At 39.1% G+C, this 17,260-nt stretch overlaps 1 protein-coding gene and 1 pseudogene across 1 annotated transcript in view; both read right to left on the bottom strand.

The window, feature by feature from the left end:
• Positions 1–14,330, bottom strand: part of LOC103727217 (heat shock protein 105 kDa) — a 22,658-nt gene extending 8,328 nt beyond the window's left edge. Inside the window, exons 1-11 of the mRNA XM_008825038.3 lie at positions 14,015–14,330; positions 11,642–11,699; positions 8,992–9,132; positions 8,257–8,379; positions 7,271–7,370; positions 6,356–6,489; positions 5,707–5,951; positions 4,324–4,552; positions 2,831–2,937; positions 2,483–2,616; positions 740–948 (exon numbers count right to left, since the gene is read on the bottom strand). Coding sequence (XP_008823260.1) covers positions 740–948; positions 2,483–2,616; positions 2,831–2,937; positions 4,324–4,552; positions 5,707–5,951; positions 6,356–6,489; positions 7,271–7,370; positions 8,257–8,379; positions 8,992–9,132; positions 11,642–11,699; positions 14,015–14,121 — 1,587 coding nt within the window. The 5' untranslated portion in view covers positions 14,122–14,330. The remainder of the gene's footprint in view (positions 1–739; positions 949–2,482; positions 2,617–2,830; positions 2,938–4,323; positions 4,553–5,706; positions 5,952–6,355; positions 6,490–7,270; positions 7,371–8,256; positions 8,380–8,991; positions 9,133–11,641; positions 11,700–14,014) is intronic.
• Positions 14,331–14,402: 72 nt separating this feature from the next.
• LOC115068737 lies at positions 14,403–16,079 on the bottom strand (annotated as a pseudogene).
• Positions 16,080–17,260: the final 1,181 nt, after the last annotated feature.

Genomic DNA, 17,260 nt, shown 5'->3' with positions numbered 1-17,260 from the left:
CACTCTGAAGTCTTTCATATTTTTTCCCCAAAGCTTTAGGAATCAAAGCAGACCCTGAGGTACTGAGAAAGCAAGGCATGACTGATACCCAAAAGATACTAAGAAACTGAGAAAAGGCTATGCTACTAGCCACTCATACCGTGAAAGGTTTCCAGATGCTAATCCAATGTTCTAGGAATGGCTAACAGTGACCATTAGACACCACACCCTCACATCTTTCAATCATCCTGCCTGCCCCTTCATGTAAGTGATTCCTGATTATTCCCCAGAAATAAATATGTTGCGCTTCCTCAAAACCTTTGTTGACCTGTGGAATGCTCACACTACTCCAAGTCTAATAATCATAAGACCATGGTAGTAACCTATATTACAGACCTTTCTCTTCTTACCTCCCACAAACCAGAAATCCATTAATAAAAACAAGCCCTGGAACACCAAATCAAACAAACAGATCAAAACTATCTTTTCTATTTCAAAGTTTTCATGTTTTTAACCACCAGTCAACATTACATACTGTCTTAAAGTTACCTACTCTAAATCATCAAATATAGTTACTTCAAATTTAGTCACACAGATCAATGACAATACAGGAAATTCCTGTACACTGCCATTAACTGGCAAGATCAATAATCACACAAAATTCTCATCATCATTTCATATTTTAACCATCACCTTCTCCCTACAGCTTAGAAAGAAGTCAATTCTACTTTCAAATAGAAAGTTTTCTCCACCAACTTACATCAGCATCTGGGTTTTCCGCTGGTCTCTGGTTTGGACACTCCATGCCTGCCTCAAGAGAAGACACATCATCCTCCTCGGTTGGGACCTTCTCTACCATAGATGCAGTAGAGACGGTGAAAATGCCATGGGTGTTCACTCGTACTTTGACTTTCACTCTAGATTTTTCTCCATCTTTCTGTGCAGAAACATTCTGAACTACAAAGCGGCCTAGAGCAAAAAGAAATTATTTTTAGAAATGAATCTAAATCTCTGTAAAGACAGCTGAGAAAAACCCAAATGCTAAGAAATAAAGCTCAAAAGTAAAGTAATGCTTCCAAAACTGGGTGCCTGTCCTCAACCAACTTAAAAGTCCCTTTAGTGGACAGTGTACACTGTAATCCCTACAACATACTTCGGACTCTATTTACAGTTTGTGTGATTATTCTCAGTATGTCATAAAAACCTTCAGTAAGCCTACTCTTATGATTAACACTCCCTGGGCAGACACAGGTAAGAACTGATGAAAAGCAGCCTCTTGCCTCCTCCTACCTCATTTCTCTAGATGGATGAGCATACACCAGACATGAAAATTACCAGCAAGTCTAAGGCAGATGATACCAAGCACATGCTAAATTTTAATCTTATAGTCTTTTAGGAAATACTAGTCTGATTGAATAATCAAAACAGCTTAAGTCATGCTTTAAATAGGGGATATGATCTGAACCATATTCAATCCTGGCTGGGATCTATGCTTCCAAAGAGTCAGTATTTGTAATGAGCACTGATGTAGAACACCAAGTGCTAATGGTTATCTCCATCAGTAGCACTGTTAATCAGAGACCAGTAAATTACAAATATTCTGAGGGCCAGTGAAACGGCTCAGTGGTAAAAGTGCTTACATTGTGTAAGCCTGATGACATGAGTAGAACCCCAGAACCCATGGTGGAAGAAAAGAACCACCTCCTCTCCCGAAAGCTGTCCTCTGACCTCCACAGGTGCACCCACACTCACAAATGCTAAAATTTAAAATACATATATTTGGAACCAATTTGGTAAGCACTATATGAGATATAACAGCCTTTTACTTAAAGTGTCTACAAAACACACGGATGTAAGATTTAATTACTAGGCCAGTGAAAAATGTTATCAAATGACTAATTCAGGAAGCAACTGCCAAATTATCCATTTATAGAAACAGCACTTACTTTTGGATATACCGAAGGCTAACAAGAATGGAATATAAAACCATTCTTCAAGGATGTACAACCAAGGTTTTCACTTTGGGCAAAACATGAAAAATTGCTACTCTTTATAGAGTATAAAGAGCATGGAGTCTATCCTCTAATAGGAAACCAATGTGCAAGATCCAATCTATCAAAATCAATCTATATTCAACCATTTCTCAACTATGTTCCTACCACTAAATTTGTGAAAATTATTTTTTTAAAAACAAGGTGGACCAGAACATTTTAGCCTTCAGTTTACAAAGAAAATACAACTGGTCAGGTTAGACTCCTTCAAGTGATTTCCTTATAAAGTGGCCAGTACTCTAAGTGTACCTACATCCAAACGAGAGAATGATAAAGCAGCCAAAGTAATTAGGTCACTGCATCTCCACAGGTCAGTGTCCACCAATTAAGAAAGATTCTCCACCACCACTGTTCTACACAAAATGTGCTCACACAGAATCATCATCTACGCAACATGGCCAAGAAAAAAACTTTACATTTCTCTACTGAATGATGAACTAGTAAGAGCTTACCTATTTTTGCTTCTGGATATGGGACTCCTTGAGGATCAGAATAGAAAGCTTCTAGTTCAAATGGTCCCCTTCTCAAGAAGGTGAGAACTTTAGAGAAAGGAGCGGCATGGTTTCGACTAAACACTTCATGAACACTAGGGAGGAAAAGAAGATGCTCAATAGATCAAGTCTGTTAAAACAGATGCTCTAAGATCTTTTACTAATTTTACATAACCATTTACAACAACCAAATGAAGTACTTCAATAGGTTTGGCTGTCAAAAATCCCAGATATTAAGCACTCTTAACATAAGAATCATTAAGCATTTATGTATTAAAAATTATCTGAAAGCCACCTGCTATTACATACCCTTCCGTGTCTTCTGAATCATGGTTCCAGACTAGAGATATTGGAAAAGGAACTGCATCTGTGACGGAAAATTCTCTAACTTTAAATGCCGGAGAAAGAATTGCACACTTTAAAAAAGAAAATTTTTAAAGGTTAAAAATACTGTCACAAGCATACAATTATTACTTTCCACACATATCTTACTATGAAAATTCTACTAGATGGGCAGATTTAAACTGAAATTCAGAGTATGTCCAACTTAAGCATACAGATTTGTCATTTTAGTACTATAACACTAACTACAAAAACAATGAATTTTGGGCCAGAGTCTTAGTAACAAGTTTCAAAGACCTAAAACACTGGTTTTTCCAGAAATGCCCTGGGAGAGCCATTTCAATCACAAGCTGTCTTTTGGACGTGTAGCCATGAGAAGTTCCGCTTTATGCCTCTTTCAAATGCCACAAAGAAACTGAAAAGGGAAAAACTCAAAATGTTCCTATTTTTCAATAAACTTTATACATGAAAAGGCAGTGGCACAGGTGGAAGGCCATCTAGACAGGACATTAAAAAAAAATCACTAAACAAATAACTAAAATAAACTGAACAAGAAGGGGGGAAATAGAGAATTCATCTGATTAGTGGTATCCTTCAGAAGGGGACAAAATCAGCCCTTCTTCTATAAAGCATATAAATTTCCAATATTTGGGGGAAAGAATTAAAGAATCACATTCCATTATGAAAGAAAAACAAAAACCTCCCAAATAGAAGGAGAATGACCAGCAAGAGGGTTCAGTACAGGTAACAGATGCCCAAATGTCCTAACCAAATTCACGATTTTGTAGTCAGTGCTAACAACCCAGAAGCATGCTAGGTGATGACAAGACAACAGCTGTGTGCTCTACACAGCCTTCCTTTTCTAAATGTTAAAGGACATTCATTACTCTGAAGATCTTTGTGCACACATTTCACTTCACTGGTAAAAAACAGTCAAACAAGTTTAACTTGAAATTTTAGATAAAATTACTTAGACCTTATTTAACTATAATATCCAAAATATAAATAGTATTTTCTTTCTTACAAGTAACATCTAGATCTTACATGCTTCTGATTCACCCAAAGAACATTATACTTCTGAGCTATGCTATTTGATAAGCAGGTTAAAAATTCATTTGGAAGTGGGGAGGTGTATCTGTTTTCTAAAACCATTTACTGGTAACTAATACTCTTCTTCATTGTAACTGATTATCATTCTTTTCCCTCCTTCATAGCTGAAGGTCACTGTCCCCAAACACAGCTCACCAGTGCTTTACAGATGTTTTCTGTGATCTCAGAACCATGCCTATTTCTAATCCCCAGTTTGAGAAACACCAGCATTTAATCTTCAGATGTGAACATTCTAGTCCCTCTCACAGCCTATGGACTTATTTCAAAGTAATGTCCTTTGGGTATAGAATTAGGCGGAGAGCTCCACCTGTAGTGACCATCAAGACTCCGAAGTGGAAGCTGTGAAGTACCTGCAGTGCACAGCCTCTGGCTACAGCTTCGTCTGCATTCAGTGTGGTGCTGACATCTTTTCCAAAGAATTTGGCCACTCTTTCTTTCACAGCTGGAATTCTTGTTGCACCTCCTACTATCTCTACAGCACTCACATCTTCTATCCTGAGATGAATCTGTTCCATCAATGAATGGAGGGGTACTTCTATTTTTTGCAGGAGTTCCGCACATAGTTCTTCGAATTGTGACCTTAGTAAATGAGAGAGAGGCATTAGAACTTATTAGACAACTTATGGCCAATTGTTCCATTCTTAGGACCACTGTGGAAGACGGGCAAAAAGATTTTGAGAGTCAGGGAGGAGGTGCATGACCATATGGAAACAAGAGTCCTACAAGCTCCTAGGACTATGTTCATATGATTCTATGGCAATGGTGTCAGCATACACAGGTCCCAGGCAGACAGAAACACAGCATAGAACTGGGAAAATGAACAGCAGACCCCAATCTTATTTGAAGAAATATTGGCAAGTGATTGCTGCTAAGTGAAGAAGAGCTGATCTTCCTAAAAACAAGGGGCTCTAGACAGGCTGACTAGACCTCAGTAGATGGACTTGCACCGGGGAATATCTGGGGACAATGACTTGACACAGTGGGCCTTAACAGGGATGACAGAGTATATGGGCTCCAGTGGGGGGCTATGGGAGGATGCTGGGGGAGACGGGGGTATAAATATGATTAAGATTTGTTTGAAGTGTTCTGTATGAAATATACAAAAATTCAATAAAAACAAAAAAAATTATTAAAATTACTTAAAAAAAATTTTTTTTAAGTATGAGTGTTTTGCCTACATAGGCCAGAAGAGGGCCTCATCCAGTCCTTTGGAATTGGAGTTAAGGACAGTTAACCACCATGTGGGTGCTGGGACTTAAACCTGGGTCCTCTGGAAAAACAGCTAGTGCTCTTAACTGCTGAGCTATCTATCCATTTTTTAAAATGAGTTTTACCAACTAAGTATTTCATCCTTTTCTCTCAAAAACCCTAGATCCCACACATGTATGTATAAACAGCAGAAAGAGGATGGGGGAGAAAGAAAAGTTCTGTGAGTAATATAAAAAGTAAGTAATCACGTTTAGGAAAGAAAGTGACCCTGGGAAGTTGTCCTGAGTTCTACACACTCACCTTGGTATATACCCATACATATACTACCCCCATCAACACAAGTAATAAAAAAACCTCTCCACCTTAACTTTTAAAAGTAATAAACAATGGTTATCTACAGTCAAAAGCCATGTAGCATACAATCCTAAAATATAAGTTAAAATTCAATGCCAGGCTACAAGCAACATTAAGGGTTACAGTTTCATGAAGTTTCATTTATTTAATCTGTAGAACTAAAAACATACCTGTTCATCTTTCCAGAGACATCTTTGTCATTCATAAAGCACTCAATATTTAGTGGCAGATCCGTGCTATTAGAACTCATTAGTTTTTTCAATTTTTCACACTCCTGATAGAGACGAAGGAGTGCTCGAATTTTGGATTTTGCATCTAACTTGTACTTGGTTTTAAACTCAGCACAAAAATGTTCAACTAGCTTTTCATCAAAGTTCTTTCCTCCCAAAAAGGGATCGAAAGCTGTTCCCAGAACCTAAGATTAGTCAAAGAAATAAAAGAATAGTTATTTTCAATGGCATTTTTAATTAGAATCTTAGACATTCATACTCAAACAGAAGACTAATAGACTCAAAATCTATATTAAAAATTGCAGTAATATGAAACCCAAGTCAGGGGAAATATTACCTAATGGAGTCCTAGATCTCTTAAGGTGTGTTTGACTTTTAATGGCTGCATTGAGGATAACCTTAAAAATGATGCTTTGAAAAAAAAAAAACCTCAAAGAGAATAAACCATCTCAATCTTAACAATTCCTATCAGTGCCCCTTATCTTAAAGCTCTTCTCCACTAACAAAAACAAGCAGTCTAAAGTGCCAGGTTCAGGTTTCAACAAGACACTTGAAGTTGTGGTCAGGTAGCTCCAATGTGTAATGTTACCTTCAATTTTCCTTTGTTAAAAGCACAGGCAGACACTTGAAAAGCTGAGTGTCCCATATCAACAAATACCACTATCCGAGGCTTCTCATCTGGGTTTGGGAGATCTTGCTTATAAATTCCATAATTCAAAGCAACTGCAAAAGACAACAACAAAAAACAGAAAGAATAAAAAAATGCCTTACAATACCTCGATTCATTTTCTTAGGAATTTTATTATCATATGTAATTGCAGATGCCTTACACATTTTACAAGGAATCAAATTATTTTCTTTTTGACTTATGAGTAATGCTCTATCATTCTTCAGTACATGAAGAGATGTTATTAACCTCACATCACAGTGTTCAGACTATAGAATATTTTTACCACAAGTGGACAGGAGACTGCTCATATACAAGAATTTAACACACCTCTCCAACAACTAGTTTATCTTATTTTCTTTTCATTCTTTTTTTTAGATGAATTAGTGTTATTTTCTAAACTCTAAAATCATTGTATTGCTAAACATTCATACACAACAGCTTTGCAAAAACCTATCAGAAGTACACCGGAAAAGTTTCTCGGCCTAAGCGTAGACCTTTTGCTTCTCTATAATGGTAAAACAGATGCAAGCTCTAGGATATGAGTGCCTGGCTCTTCAGTCCCCAGCACATGCCTGGCAGTGATACATATATCAATATTTGATCACTATTAACTCCTGACTACAGTTCTGAAAATAATACAAAGAATGCTAAATCAATGGTTACAGCCCAGCAGTTATAGAATGCCAACTGTAATATTTTAGGAAAAGATTTCTTAATCATAAAAGCAATTTAAGTAAATGGAAACTCAAATTCAACTCATCTAATTTGAAGAATCAATAAACAAATATAAATTTCTAACAAAAACTCACTGCTACAAATACAAATGTTTCTTACCAGCTGTCATGTCATTCATAAGTCTCAAGCAGTTTAAGCCAACAATCTGTGCAGCATCCAGTACAGACCTCCTCTCAGCATCTGTGAAGAAGGAGGGGACCTACAAAGAAGAATTTTAACTTAAGACACAGAACTCCTTCACAAACCCAATTTTAATTACTGTTCCTAAGGAGGTGCCTGGCCAGGCTCCAAAACAAATAGTTAAGTTCTTTAAAGGAAGGAGAAAAAGAAGAGACAGAGGAAGAAAAGGGGAAAATACCCTAATGACAAGTAATTATTTAACTTTACCAGAGATGAGTACTTCTACAAGCAACAATCATTTCACAGAACACTTTTATCTTAGGAGACTATCAGAGAAAAGTTAGTCTTCTACATCAGCCAATTATATCCTAGGATACAGTGTGATCAGATTCCAACTGTTCTGAGTAGGCCAGACAGCTCACTCCACTGCAGAGAACATGCTGAAGAGAGTGCGCTGCACAATCATAGTACAGTGCAGCCCCCGGAAGACCAGGAAATTACTCCAGTTATTAGGAAAGAACAATTTACAACTACATTTTTTAGCATTCCTACATTTTTGTCTACTTCAAATACTCCTTAGCAATTAGCCCCAGAAGATAAAAGCTAAATTACTAGTACTAAATATCTACTTTTTTTTTTTTTTAAAGTACCAAGCATTGGGTCAATTGAGGGAAGAATTCAAAGCTGTGGAAAGCTCTCTGCTACCAGCTATCTGGTATTACAGCTGTTATACAGAACACAGGTGCTACCCAGAAACGCCACAGGAGATCCTGTTGTAATCTCTAGTCAAGAACCTCTGCAGTTTCTGGCTAAAATTATCATTCGAGCCTACTTTGAAAAGCTCCAGAACATTAATAACTTAGTAAAATCTAGAGCTCTGGTAATAAACCAGCTTGTGCATACAGGCAGTATTCAAGAGGCCGCAGATTAGAATAAAACACATTGCCTTGTTGATTTCTACTTACCGAAATGACACAATCTGTCACTGGTTTCTTGAGATTGTTTTCAGCAGTTTCTTTTAACTTAGTCAGCAACATGGCTGTTATCTGCTCTACGCTAAATAGATGTTCTTCATCCATGTACATTACCTACAATGGGGGAAAGCATTTTAAACACTAACTTAAATACCATTAACACTTTAAAATGCTAAAATGAACTTCAACCATCAGTATATACCCTCCCTCCTCCAACAAAATCTTGTCATTCCTCTGGAAAGAAGAACAGGAACTAGAAAAGGGAGAGGAAAATGGGAAGAACTAGAAGTAAGAAGGGGGTGGGGGGAGCTAGGGTAGAATTCTATTCAAAGTCCTCGTCAAAACAGATGGTAGTGAATTTCCTCTGGAAAGGAATCACTAAAGTACTGTGTTGACCACACACAATACAGTTGGCAGTGAAGATTTCTGGCTATATGATACTACCGCTCTCCCACTCCAGTGAGTGGTTTTAGCACATTTGTTTGAACATTACTTGGAATTTTCTTTAAAAATACCAAAGGAACCTAAATTTTATAATTGCTAGAAAGTTAAAGAAACACAAACAACTTAGCTTATATTTACTACACTTTAAAAGGAGGTTGGGGTAGTGGGGGGGGCATGCACCTCACTCAATTAACTGGAGATAAACATTAAGACACAAGCTCTCTGCTCTAAAGATTAGGTAACAGTCTTCTATTAGAACCCACAGCTATTCGATTACATTACCTTTATTCCAACACCACCATTTTTCATTGGAACCAAATCATAGCTCAAGTTTTCCTTTTCCTTTTGAATGAAGGGGTCATTGAATGCTCGGCCATGGAATCTCTTAAAGTTAGACACTGTATTGTTTGCATGAGTGATTTGCTGCAAAAGAAATTTTAGATTTAAAGTTTTTTTTTCTAAATTTACCACCTACCAGTACCTACAGCAATTTTAGAGACAATCATTTGTACAATTCAAACCAACTCTGGGGTGTATACCTAACTTTCCCTCAGAGGCCTCCATTTTCCATCAATGGGTAGATCTAATTTCTGCTATGGAAAATGCCAGAAGGAAAGGCAATAGTGTCATCACAGACTTTTAGAGTAGATCTCAAAATCTGCAAGATAAAGTAAAAGATAGTGAAACTATCTCTAAAGCTTATCTAAAACTCACAAAATACTGTATTGTTTAATATTCAACTAATGAATGGAGATTTAGAACACTATAGTCAAATTACATTTTTAAGAGTTAATTTTGTGTTGTCCAGTGAACTAGTCAGAATAAGAACTTTATGTCAAAAAAACAGATTGTATCTTTTCCTAGTAACGGCAACTGATTTGTATCAAAATAAGAGATGTAATTTACAAAGTTTCTAAACGACTTTATGTCTTCAACTGTATGTTCTTATTTTTGAGGATCTGAGAGCACAAATTTTATAATCTCTGAACTCATATCATTTTATGTAACCCGGTGTACATGCTTGTTAAAGAAGCACATACTTAACCTGTTGCTGATACTTTAGCAACCTATTTGCAGAAACAGAAAGTTGTATCTCTCAGGTAGAAATGCATGGTCTGTCTTGATCATTCAAAAAGCACACACCTCATTTAAAATAAGAGTAAAAAGATGAAAAGCTATTAACTTCAGAAATTATTTAGGCTTGGAAACACCAAAAGGCTACTACTTTCTCTGATCTTTGAAAGACAGGACTACAGCTGGCCAGTACCAGTAGTTCAAATAGTATAGAAGTATGCTTATACCCTAAAATTCAAAAACAGATGCCTGGCTTCAAACTGGTTCGCATCACATAACTACCAACAGGCTACAGAAATTTAGGGTTTGCTATGAATATCTGAACCAAGCTCACAGGGCTGTTACTCCACTCTGTCCCCCTCTGCTTTTGAGTCAGCCATTTTGAACAGATCTACTATTTTTATTTTCTCTCTCATCATCTACCTCTTTCAAGCCCAAATACCCAAAATATATTTCCAGGGTTTAATTTCTTTCTTTTAGCAGTATTTTCTGTTTAGAAGTTTTTCATTCTCTTTTTAAAAGATACGGCATTTTTAAAATTTTTTCTCCCTAAACTCACAAAGCATTCAGATCAGTATTATTCAAAGGAAATGTAATAAACCATGTAATCTCCATGCAAACTTTCCAGTTCTATATGAAAAAGATTAAAAAAAAAAAAAAAAAAGAAGATATTTGATAATTTAGTTCAAGTTTTAAAAGAAGATACTTGATACATTAGTTCAAGTCTTCAAAAAAATCTTAGTGCATTTTATGCCTACTTGCTACATTGATGCCAACCAACTACATTTCAGTCATAGCCACAAGTAGCAACAGGCCTGGATACAAAGTTCTCTCAGTTCCACCTTAATTACTAAGTAACCTGAACAATTTTTTAATTTTATGTGCTTGAGTGTTATGCCTGCATGTATGTAAGTGTACCCATGTCATACAGTGCCCGCTCAGGACAGAAATGGGCATCAGATGCCCTGGAACTGGAGTTTTGGATGGTTGCTAGCCACCATGTGGGTGCTGAGAAGAGAACCCAGGTCTGCAAGAACAGCCAGTGCTCTTAACTGCCAAGCCATCTCTCCAGTCCCAACAACCTGAACAAAGAACCTCTTACAAGTTTCTTCTACAAAAGGTATCTTTAACTCTTCTTTCTGAATCACATTTTATTCATTTGAGGGGTGGTAGGAGTTGGCAGAGGACAACTTGCAGGAGTGTAGCTTCTCTCCCCTACCATGTGCTTCCCAGAGATCTTCCTAGCAGCAGGTGACTACCTGCTGCACCACCTCACCAGCCAGCCCATGAAAACTCTTAAACGGTTATGAGAAAGCGTATGTATTTATTTCAAGTGTCTGTAATTTCAAGAAAAATTTAAAACGGAACATAGCAAAGTTACCAAAAATTAAGGCCATCATTAGAAAGTTAATCTATTTATTCAACAGAAATGAGAAAAATGAACCAAGAAATAATCACGTGAAGGTTAAGAATACCTAACAAATATTTTAAAAATGTTTGTGTGTGTGTGTGTGTGTGTGTGTGTGTGTGAGAGAGAGAGAGAGAGAGAGAGAGAGAGAGAGAGAGAGAACCTGCATGTATGTATGTGCACCAGGTGTGCCTGATGCCTGTGGAAGATATAATAAAGGTATCAGATCCCCTGAAACAGGAGTTACAGAGAGTTGTGAGTCACCATGTGGGAGCTGGGAACTGATTCCAGACCCTCTGCAAGAGCAGCAAGGCTCTTAACCACTAAGTCACCTCTCTAGGCCTAAATTATTTCTAAAACTTAAAAATAGATTAAGGTCAAACACTTAATTCTGGTATGTTTCTGGCATTTTCCTTTAAAACCAAATAAAAATTCTCTTAAAGAACATACCTGATTTTTGGCTGCAACTCCAATTGTTCTATTTTTTGATCCAAATGATATGACTGACCTAGAATATAAAGCAAACTTTTCAGAAATGTGAAAAAGCATTCATGTGGACATTTTTAACTGACGAGGAAAATTCTAATTAAATTTCCTAAAGGTTGTGTGTGTGTGTGAACAAATGTAGCACAATTTTGGATAGCTTTTATCAGACAGTCAAAGGTATGTGTTTGGGGGGGTATTTATATTTAAAATCACTGCTCCTATACTAATCTAAGTGGCAGTCCTAAGACACCCCCCCCCAAAAAAAAACCTGCCTGTAGCTCAGGAGTCATTTTCCAATATCTCTAGAGCTAGTACTGTGTTGCCACCTTACCAAGAACTTGAAAATTAAACAATTCTGAAAGGCTTTGAGTATTTAAAGGGTATTATTAAACCTGGCATTATACACAATTAACAAAAAGTATAGTATAACTCTACCTCTCAGTCACCAACTATACAAACCTAAATGTCACCCTAACACTTATTTTTGTCCTAAAGTCATCTGATTCTTTAGGATTTACAAGTTTGTATGTAAACCTAAGCAAGCAGGTCTACATAATGCCTCTGGAGTTTAAAGAACACAGATGAGGATTCCATCTGGAAGATTCTACTTGAAAAGGTCAAATAAAAACGACTAACAAGTCACTACAGAATGGAATGTAAATGCTAGGGGAATGTAGCGACCAATCAATCAATCGGGTTGCACTAAGCCTGCTCTGACGAGATGAGAAGTGACTTGTATTGAGGGACAATTTTCTCAGCAGTGAAAACAGAATGCATAGTAACCAAATAGAGACAAGATCAAGAAATGTCTTGTGTGGAGGAGGTAGTGATTAAGGTTTTGGATTAGAACAGTAATCTACTGTGCATTACTAATCCAAATCTAATCTAATTTTGGTTCAACTCCTACATAGGTAAATGAGTAAAATGGGCTTCTACTGAGGATATTTAAATTTGCGATAATAGAACTATCTTGGACCTGGATTATCTAAGCAGGTATTAATTAAATAGCACCCTAAAACCCAGGAGATGCTCAATCAAGGCTAGACCAAAAAGGAGAGTTTAAAAAATATATGATGTAAGCTCAGAGCAATTAATTTATCTGCAGGATGGGTCATCTCATTTTCCAAGAAGTCAATCAAATTGTCATTGGACTTAGTAACCAATGAAACTGTAACCATGTAGTTTCGTAAACACAGCAACACCCACAGTCTGCAGTCCTCAGCTGCACATTTTAGCCGCTATATTCATATAACCATTTTCCCACTTTCCTCTTAATAGCTTTACTTTGTTTTTATTGGAGAACAAAGAGAACAAAGATATAGACTGCACCTAGGGAGGAAAGCCCGAAATACTGTCATCTTTCTTGCTGAACTCTAATTACAGAGTCCTTAGCATTGCCAAAGAAGAGCCCACCACGGATCTGCAAAGAGGTAACGAGACGCATGGATCGGTCGCTCGGAGATTAAGTTACTAGCTATGTTTGCTTATTTGCAAAATATTCATCTGCACATAAATAAGTGCGTAAGGTCAGTCATTTTACCTTCAGTTTCCTTATCTTAGACTTAGTACACTTAAACAAAATCCCCCAACTACAATCGCCTTGAAAAACAAGCAGTTATTTTTATGACTACCCATGAAGGCGTATTTGCCTGCATAATTGAGAAACTAACCCCCTCAAAAAGTTGATTTTTATCATGGTTCCGTTTGCCCACCCACGGTTCTGTAGAATGTAACATTTAATTCCGAGACAAAATGCATCTTTCTCATGTAATTCTTACACAGTGGCACGCTAGTTACAATAATGTGCAATTTTTACTGCTGATTAGCTAAACGGTGCCAAATAAAAAATGTCTGGAAACTCTCGTGAATGGCTTTTACAATGAGAGAGAGAGAGAAAGAGAAAAGGTCGCTTCCGGCCTTCCAAAAATGATTCAATGATTCGTGGTACTAAAGCCAACAACATTAGTAACCAAGAGATTAGAGAAGAGGTGGTGAATTAATCTTTCACTGCAGTGTTTCTGTGGTCACTAACAACAGTCCGCCCGCTCCCTAGTCAAGCAGCAGTACACAGGCTCTGGAAGCTTCTAGGTCATGTCGAGATTCACCAAGCGGAAGAAAAGGATCGGCAGGCCCGGCTCCGCAGATGGTGGCAGAGGGGGACAACTGGGGGTGGCCCTGCCAGCTCCAAGAAGCCGGATGGGAAACGGGGGCGCCCGGAGGTCTGTTTAGGATCCCTGAACCACTATCTCCCCCACCGCAGGCGGCGATCTCGCGCCCTCCCGGCCCCACACGGAGGGCGCCCGCCGCCAGCCCCGGGACCCCCAGATTCCCACTTACGGGGTGCACCGGTCGCTAAACTCGTTGGCGATGGTCTCAATGCCCCCGGCCCGGGCCACCGCAATGTAGCAGCTCTGCGAGCCCACGTCCAGCCCCACCACCGACATGGCCGGCTCGGTCCTCCTCCGCCTCGGCTGTGCTGCGCGTACTCCGAACCTGCTGCTCCGCTGCCGCTGGCTGCTCCCGCCGCCCTAACTCCGGGACCGGCGCTCGGCCTGTACGATGCTCCGACTCGCCGGGTGATCCCGCGAGAACAGCGCTGGGGCTCCGCGGCCGCTCGCTCCCACACTGCCGCCGGCGCTCAGCTACCGACCCAAAAGGGGAGGTCCCAAAGCCTCAGCTTTATGTAGCTCACTGATCAGAACTTTCCAGAATCTGCGGCATTTACTCACCGGCGCCTCCACGTGCCACTTCCGCTTCCTCCTTCTCGAGCCTTCTCGAAAGATTCCGCCCAATGGATGGTGGGTTGTCCCGGGGGACGGCCTCCGTTGCCATGGTGGCAGGACGGCCGCTCCGGTACCATTGGCTGGAGCAGGCCGAGCTGATCCGCCTCCGTCTCGCCGCCCCGCCCTGGACTGTTTGCTCTCCTAATGACACAGGCAATGAAGGAGTCAGAGACTCCTGGTCCCCGCGATTTGACATCCAGCGTTGGTGTCGGGCCCTCAGACTCTGAAGAACGGCTGAACTGTCACAGAAAGCCCCCACCCCGACCCCCAGACGCCCACCAGCTGTCAGAGGAGCATGCCGGGTAGTGTAGTCTGGCTGGGCGACCCGGCGTCTTGCATGCTGGGAAGCGTAGTTCAGTGGGAAGACGTGGGCGCCTTGCGTGCCGGGGTATGTAGTCTGGGTCGCAGTGCCTGCTGGGAACCGGCTTTGTCCTGTAGTCTTGGGGCGGAGGCCCAGCGAGTTCCAGTGCATTCGCGGGCCTTCTTTGGGCACCAGCTCCCGTTTGTTTGTTGTTAGTTCGTTCGTTCTTGTCCATATTATTTCAGCAACTGATGGATTCCAGTGTACCAGGAACGTCAGTTGAATCCGCATATGAAAAGCTCGGTTTGTGTTGTTTTGTATTCATTTCCCAGCAAGATTCTTGTAAAATAAAATGTCAGAGGTTTATTTTAAATTTTAAAATGAAAGCAGCTTTTGGTTGCTATATAGGCTGTTGGTAATGTCACTTTTTGCTTACTTTCGATACTAGTTTAAGCAGACATCGTTCCACCCTGCCACTCCTAATCATAAATATAAATTCATGTATGGTTTATTTCTTGTTTGGTCTGCACTCCCCGCCTCCCTCCTTCGGAAAGTCATTGCCCCCTTAACTTTCACTGAAGAGATACAGAGAAAGAAACATGTGCTGCTCCTGTTTTCAACTATTATATACCTTTTTAAATTTGCCTGAGAGTTCGTGTTTACTTTAGCCTGGGCACTTGGAAATAAGCACAGTTCAAATACGTGCTGCTAAATAAGTGTGTAACTGAATAAGGAATTGGGAACCCAAGTTAGAAAACTAACTCATGGAGAGTATAGCAGTTCCTCTTCAGCAAGACAGCTATGTTACATCAGGCTTATATTACATGTAAAGTTAGTTGTTTATAGGACTCGATGTCTGCTTGCCTTGCCACTTTAGCCTGCTCTCCTAGCTATTATATAAGAATAGTAGCTAGCTCAGGGTGGTTGCATTTTGAAATACGGTTTGTTGTAATTATTTTTGCTAATGCATCGCCAATACTACGAAAGACCCCAACTTTTTTTATACATGAAAACTTTTATTAAAATCCATAAAATCCCAGCAGTTTTGATCAGAAAGGACCTTTGAGATTATTTGGTCGAGTTCCCACACTTTATGCATGGACACTGCAAAGGAACGTGGAACTAGACAAATTTGGGTCACGTTCAAATCTTGGCACTCACTGCTGAGATGCATTATATAAAGAACAGCACCTGCTTTCCTGGATTTGGACTTCATGGGCTTGAATTCTGGCTGTCCTTATTAATTGTGAGCTATGTGACCTTGTAATTACTAAGTAAGCCTTTCCTGTGTACACTCTCCCAGGGTTTTGTCACGATCAAAAATATCCCCAAAGCACTCAACATATAATTACTGTGCAATTTGCCTAATGTCTGTAATCCTGGGAAAACCTGTAAAATGGAACTAATACCTATTGTTGCTGGCATATTGGGTTTGATATACATGTAATATCTAATGTGGAAATGAGTATTCAGTAAATTATAGTAAGAAATTTGTTCAAGAAAAATTTAGTGCCAAAACTTCTATCAACTTCTATTGCTTGTGATGCTGAGTAGTACAGTCATGTTGTAGCTTCCTTTTATTTAGCCAGTTCACTTTATTTACAGAATGAGTAACTCATGAGAGACCATACATACCTTATTCATTATCTAAACGGTTGTCAATTTTGTTAGCTTTATTACATTTTATTTATTATATGTTTATTACTTTTTATTATGTAATTTCCCGCAGTATCTTTTCAGTGTTAGAAATTTTAGATAGAAGCTTAGATCAGGTTAAAAACAATCCTGTAAACCTTGGTTGTTGTATAAGTATGGATGAGAGGTAAGCATAGAATAAAAATACATTTATTAGGGACTGGAGAGATGGGTCAGAGGTTAAGAGTACAGACTGCTCTTGCAGAGGACCAGGGTTCGAATCCCAGCACCCACGTGTCAGCTAACAACTGTCTGTAACTCCAGTTCCAGGGGGTCTGATGCCTTCTGACCTCTGGGGAGTTGTATGACAGAAGTGCACTTACACCTATGCAGGCAATACACTCATACACATAAAATAAAAAATAATAAAAATTTTTCAAAATGCATTTATCCTGTCTGCCAGCAGTCACCATTGCAGTCCCTGTGTCTTATTTCATGTTTTCTTTGGAGCACAAGAAAGTCCTCAAAAGTAGAAGTAGAGACAGCTTCTACAGAACAATAAAATACAATGTATAACAAAAGAAAAGCCTGAAGGTGGCATTCAAAGGGATTCTCCACAATAGACATAAAATGCTGTGACTAGCTTCCTTGAAAGAAAGAAGTGGGCAGAGGTATGGGTAAACAGGAAAGTGTTCATGACCTTCGACTTTTGGATGAGTCAGCCTTTGGTGCCCTGTGAATTCAGCACAGTAGCGAGTGCTGGAGGGTTACAGAGGGCCATAACACTTGTTCTAAATAAACACGTTTGGTATGGCTCCTATATGTCAGTGCTCAAATATCTGAAGTTAATGATATTTGTGTTTC

The sequence above is a fragment of the Nannospalax galili genome, unplaced genomic scaffold (genome assembly GCF_000622305.1).
Source record: "Nannospalax galili isolate Female #2095 unplaced genomic scaffold, S.galili_v1.0 scaffold768, whole genome shotgun sequence".
In the NCBI taxonomy this organism is placed as follows: Eukaryota; Metazoa; Chordata; class Mammalia; order Rodentia; family Spalacidae; genus Nannospalax; species Nannospalax galili.
The sequence above is the reverse complement of the archived record's forward strand: the minus strand, read 5'-3'. Positions and strand labels throughout refer to the sequence as shown.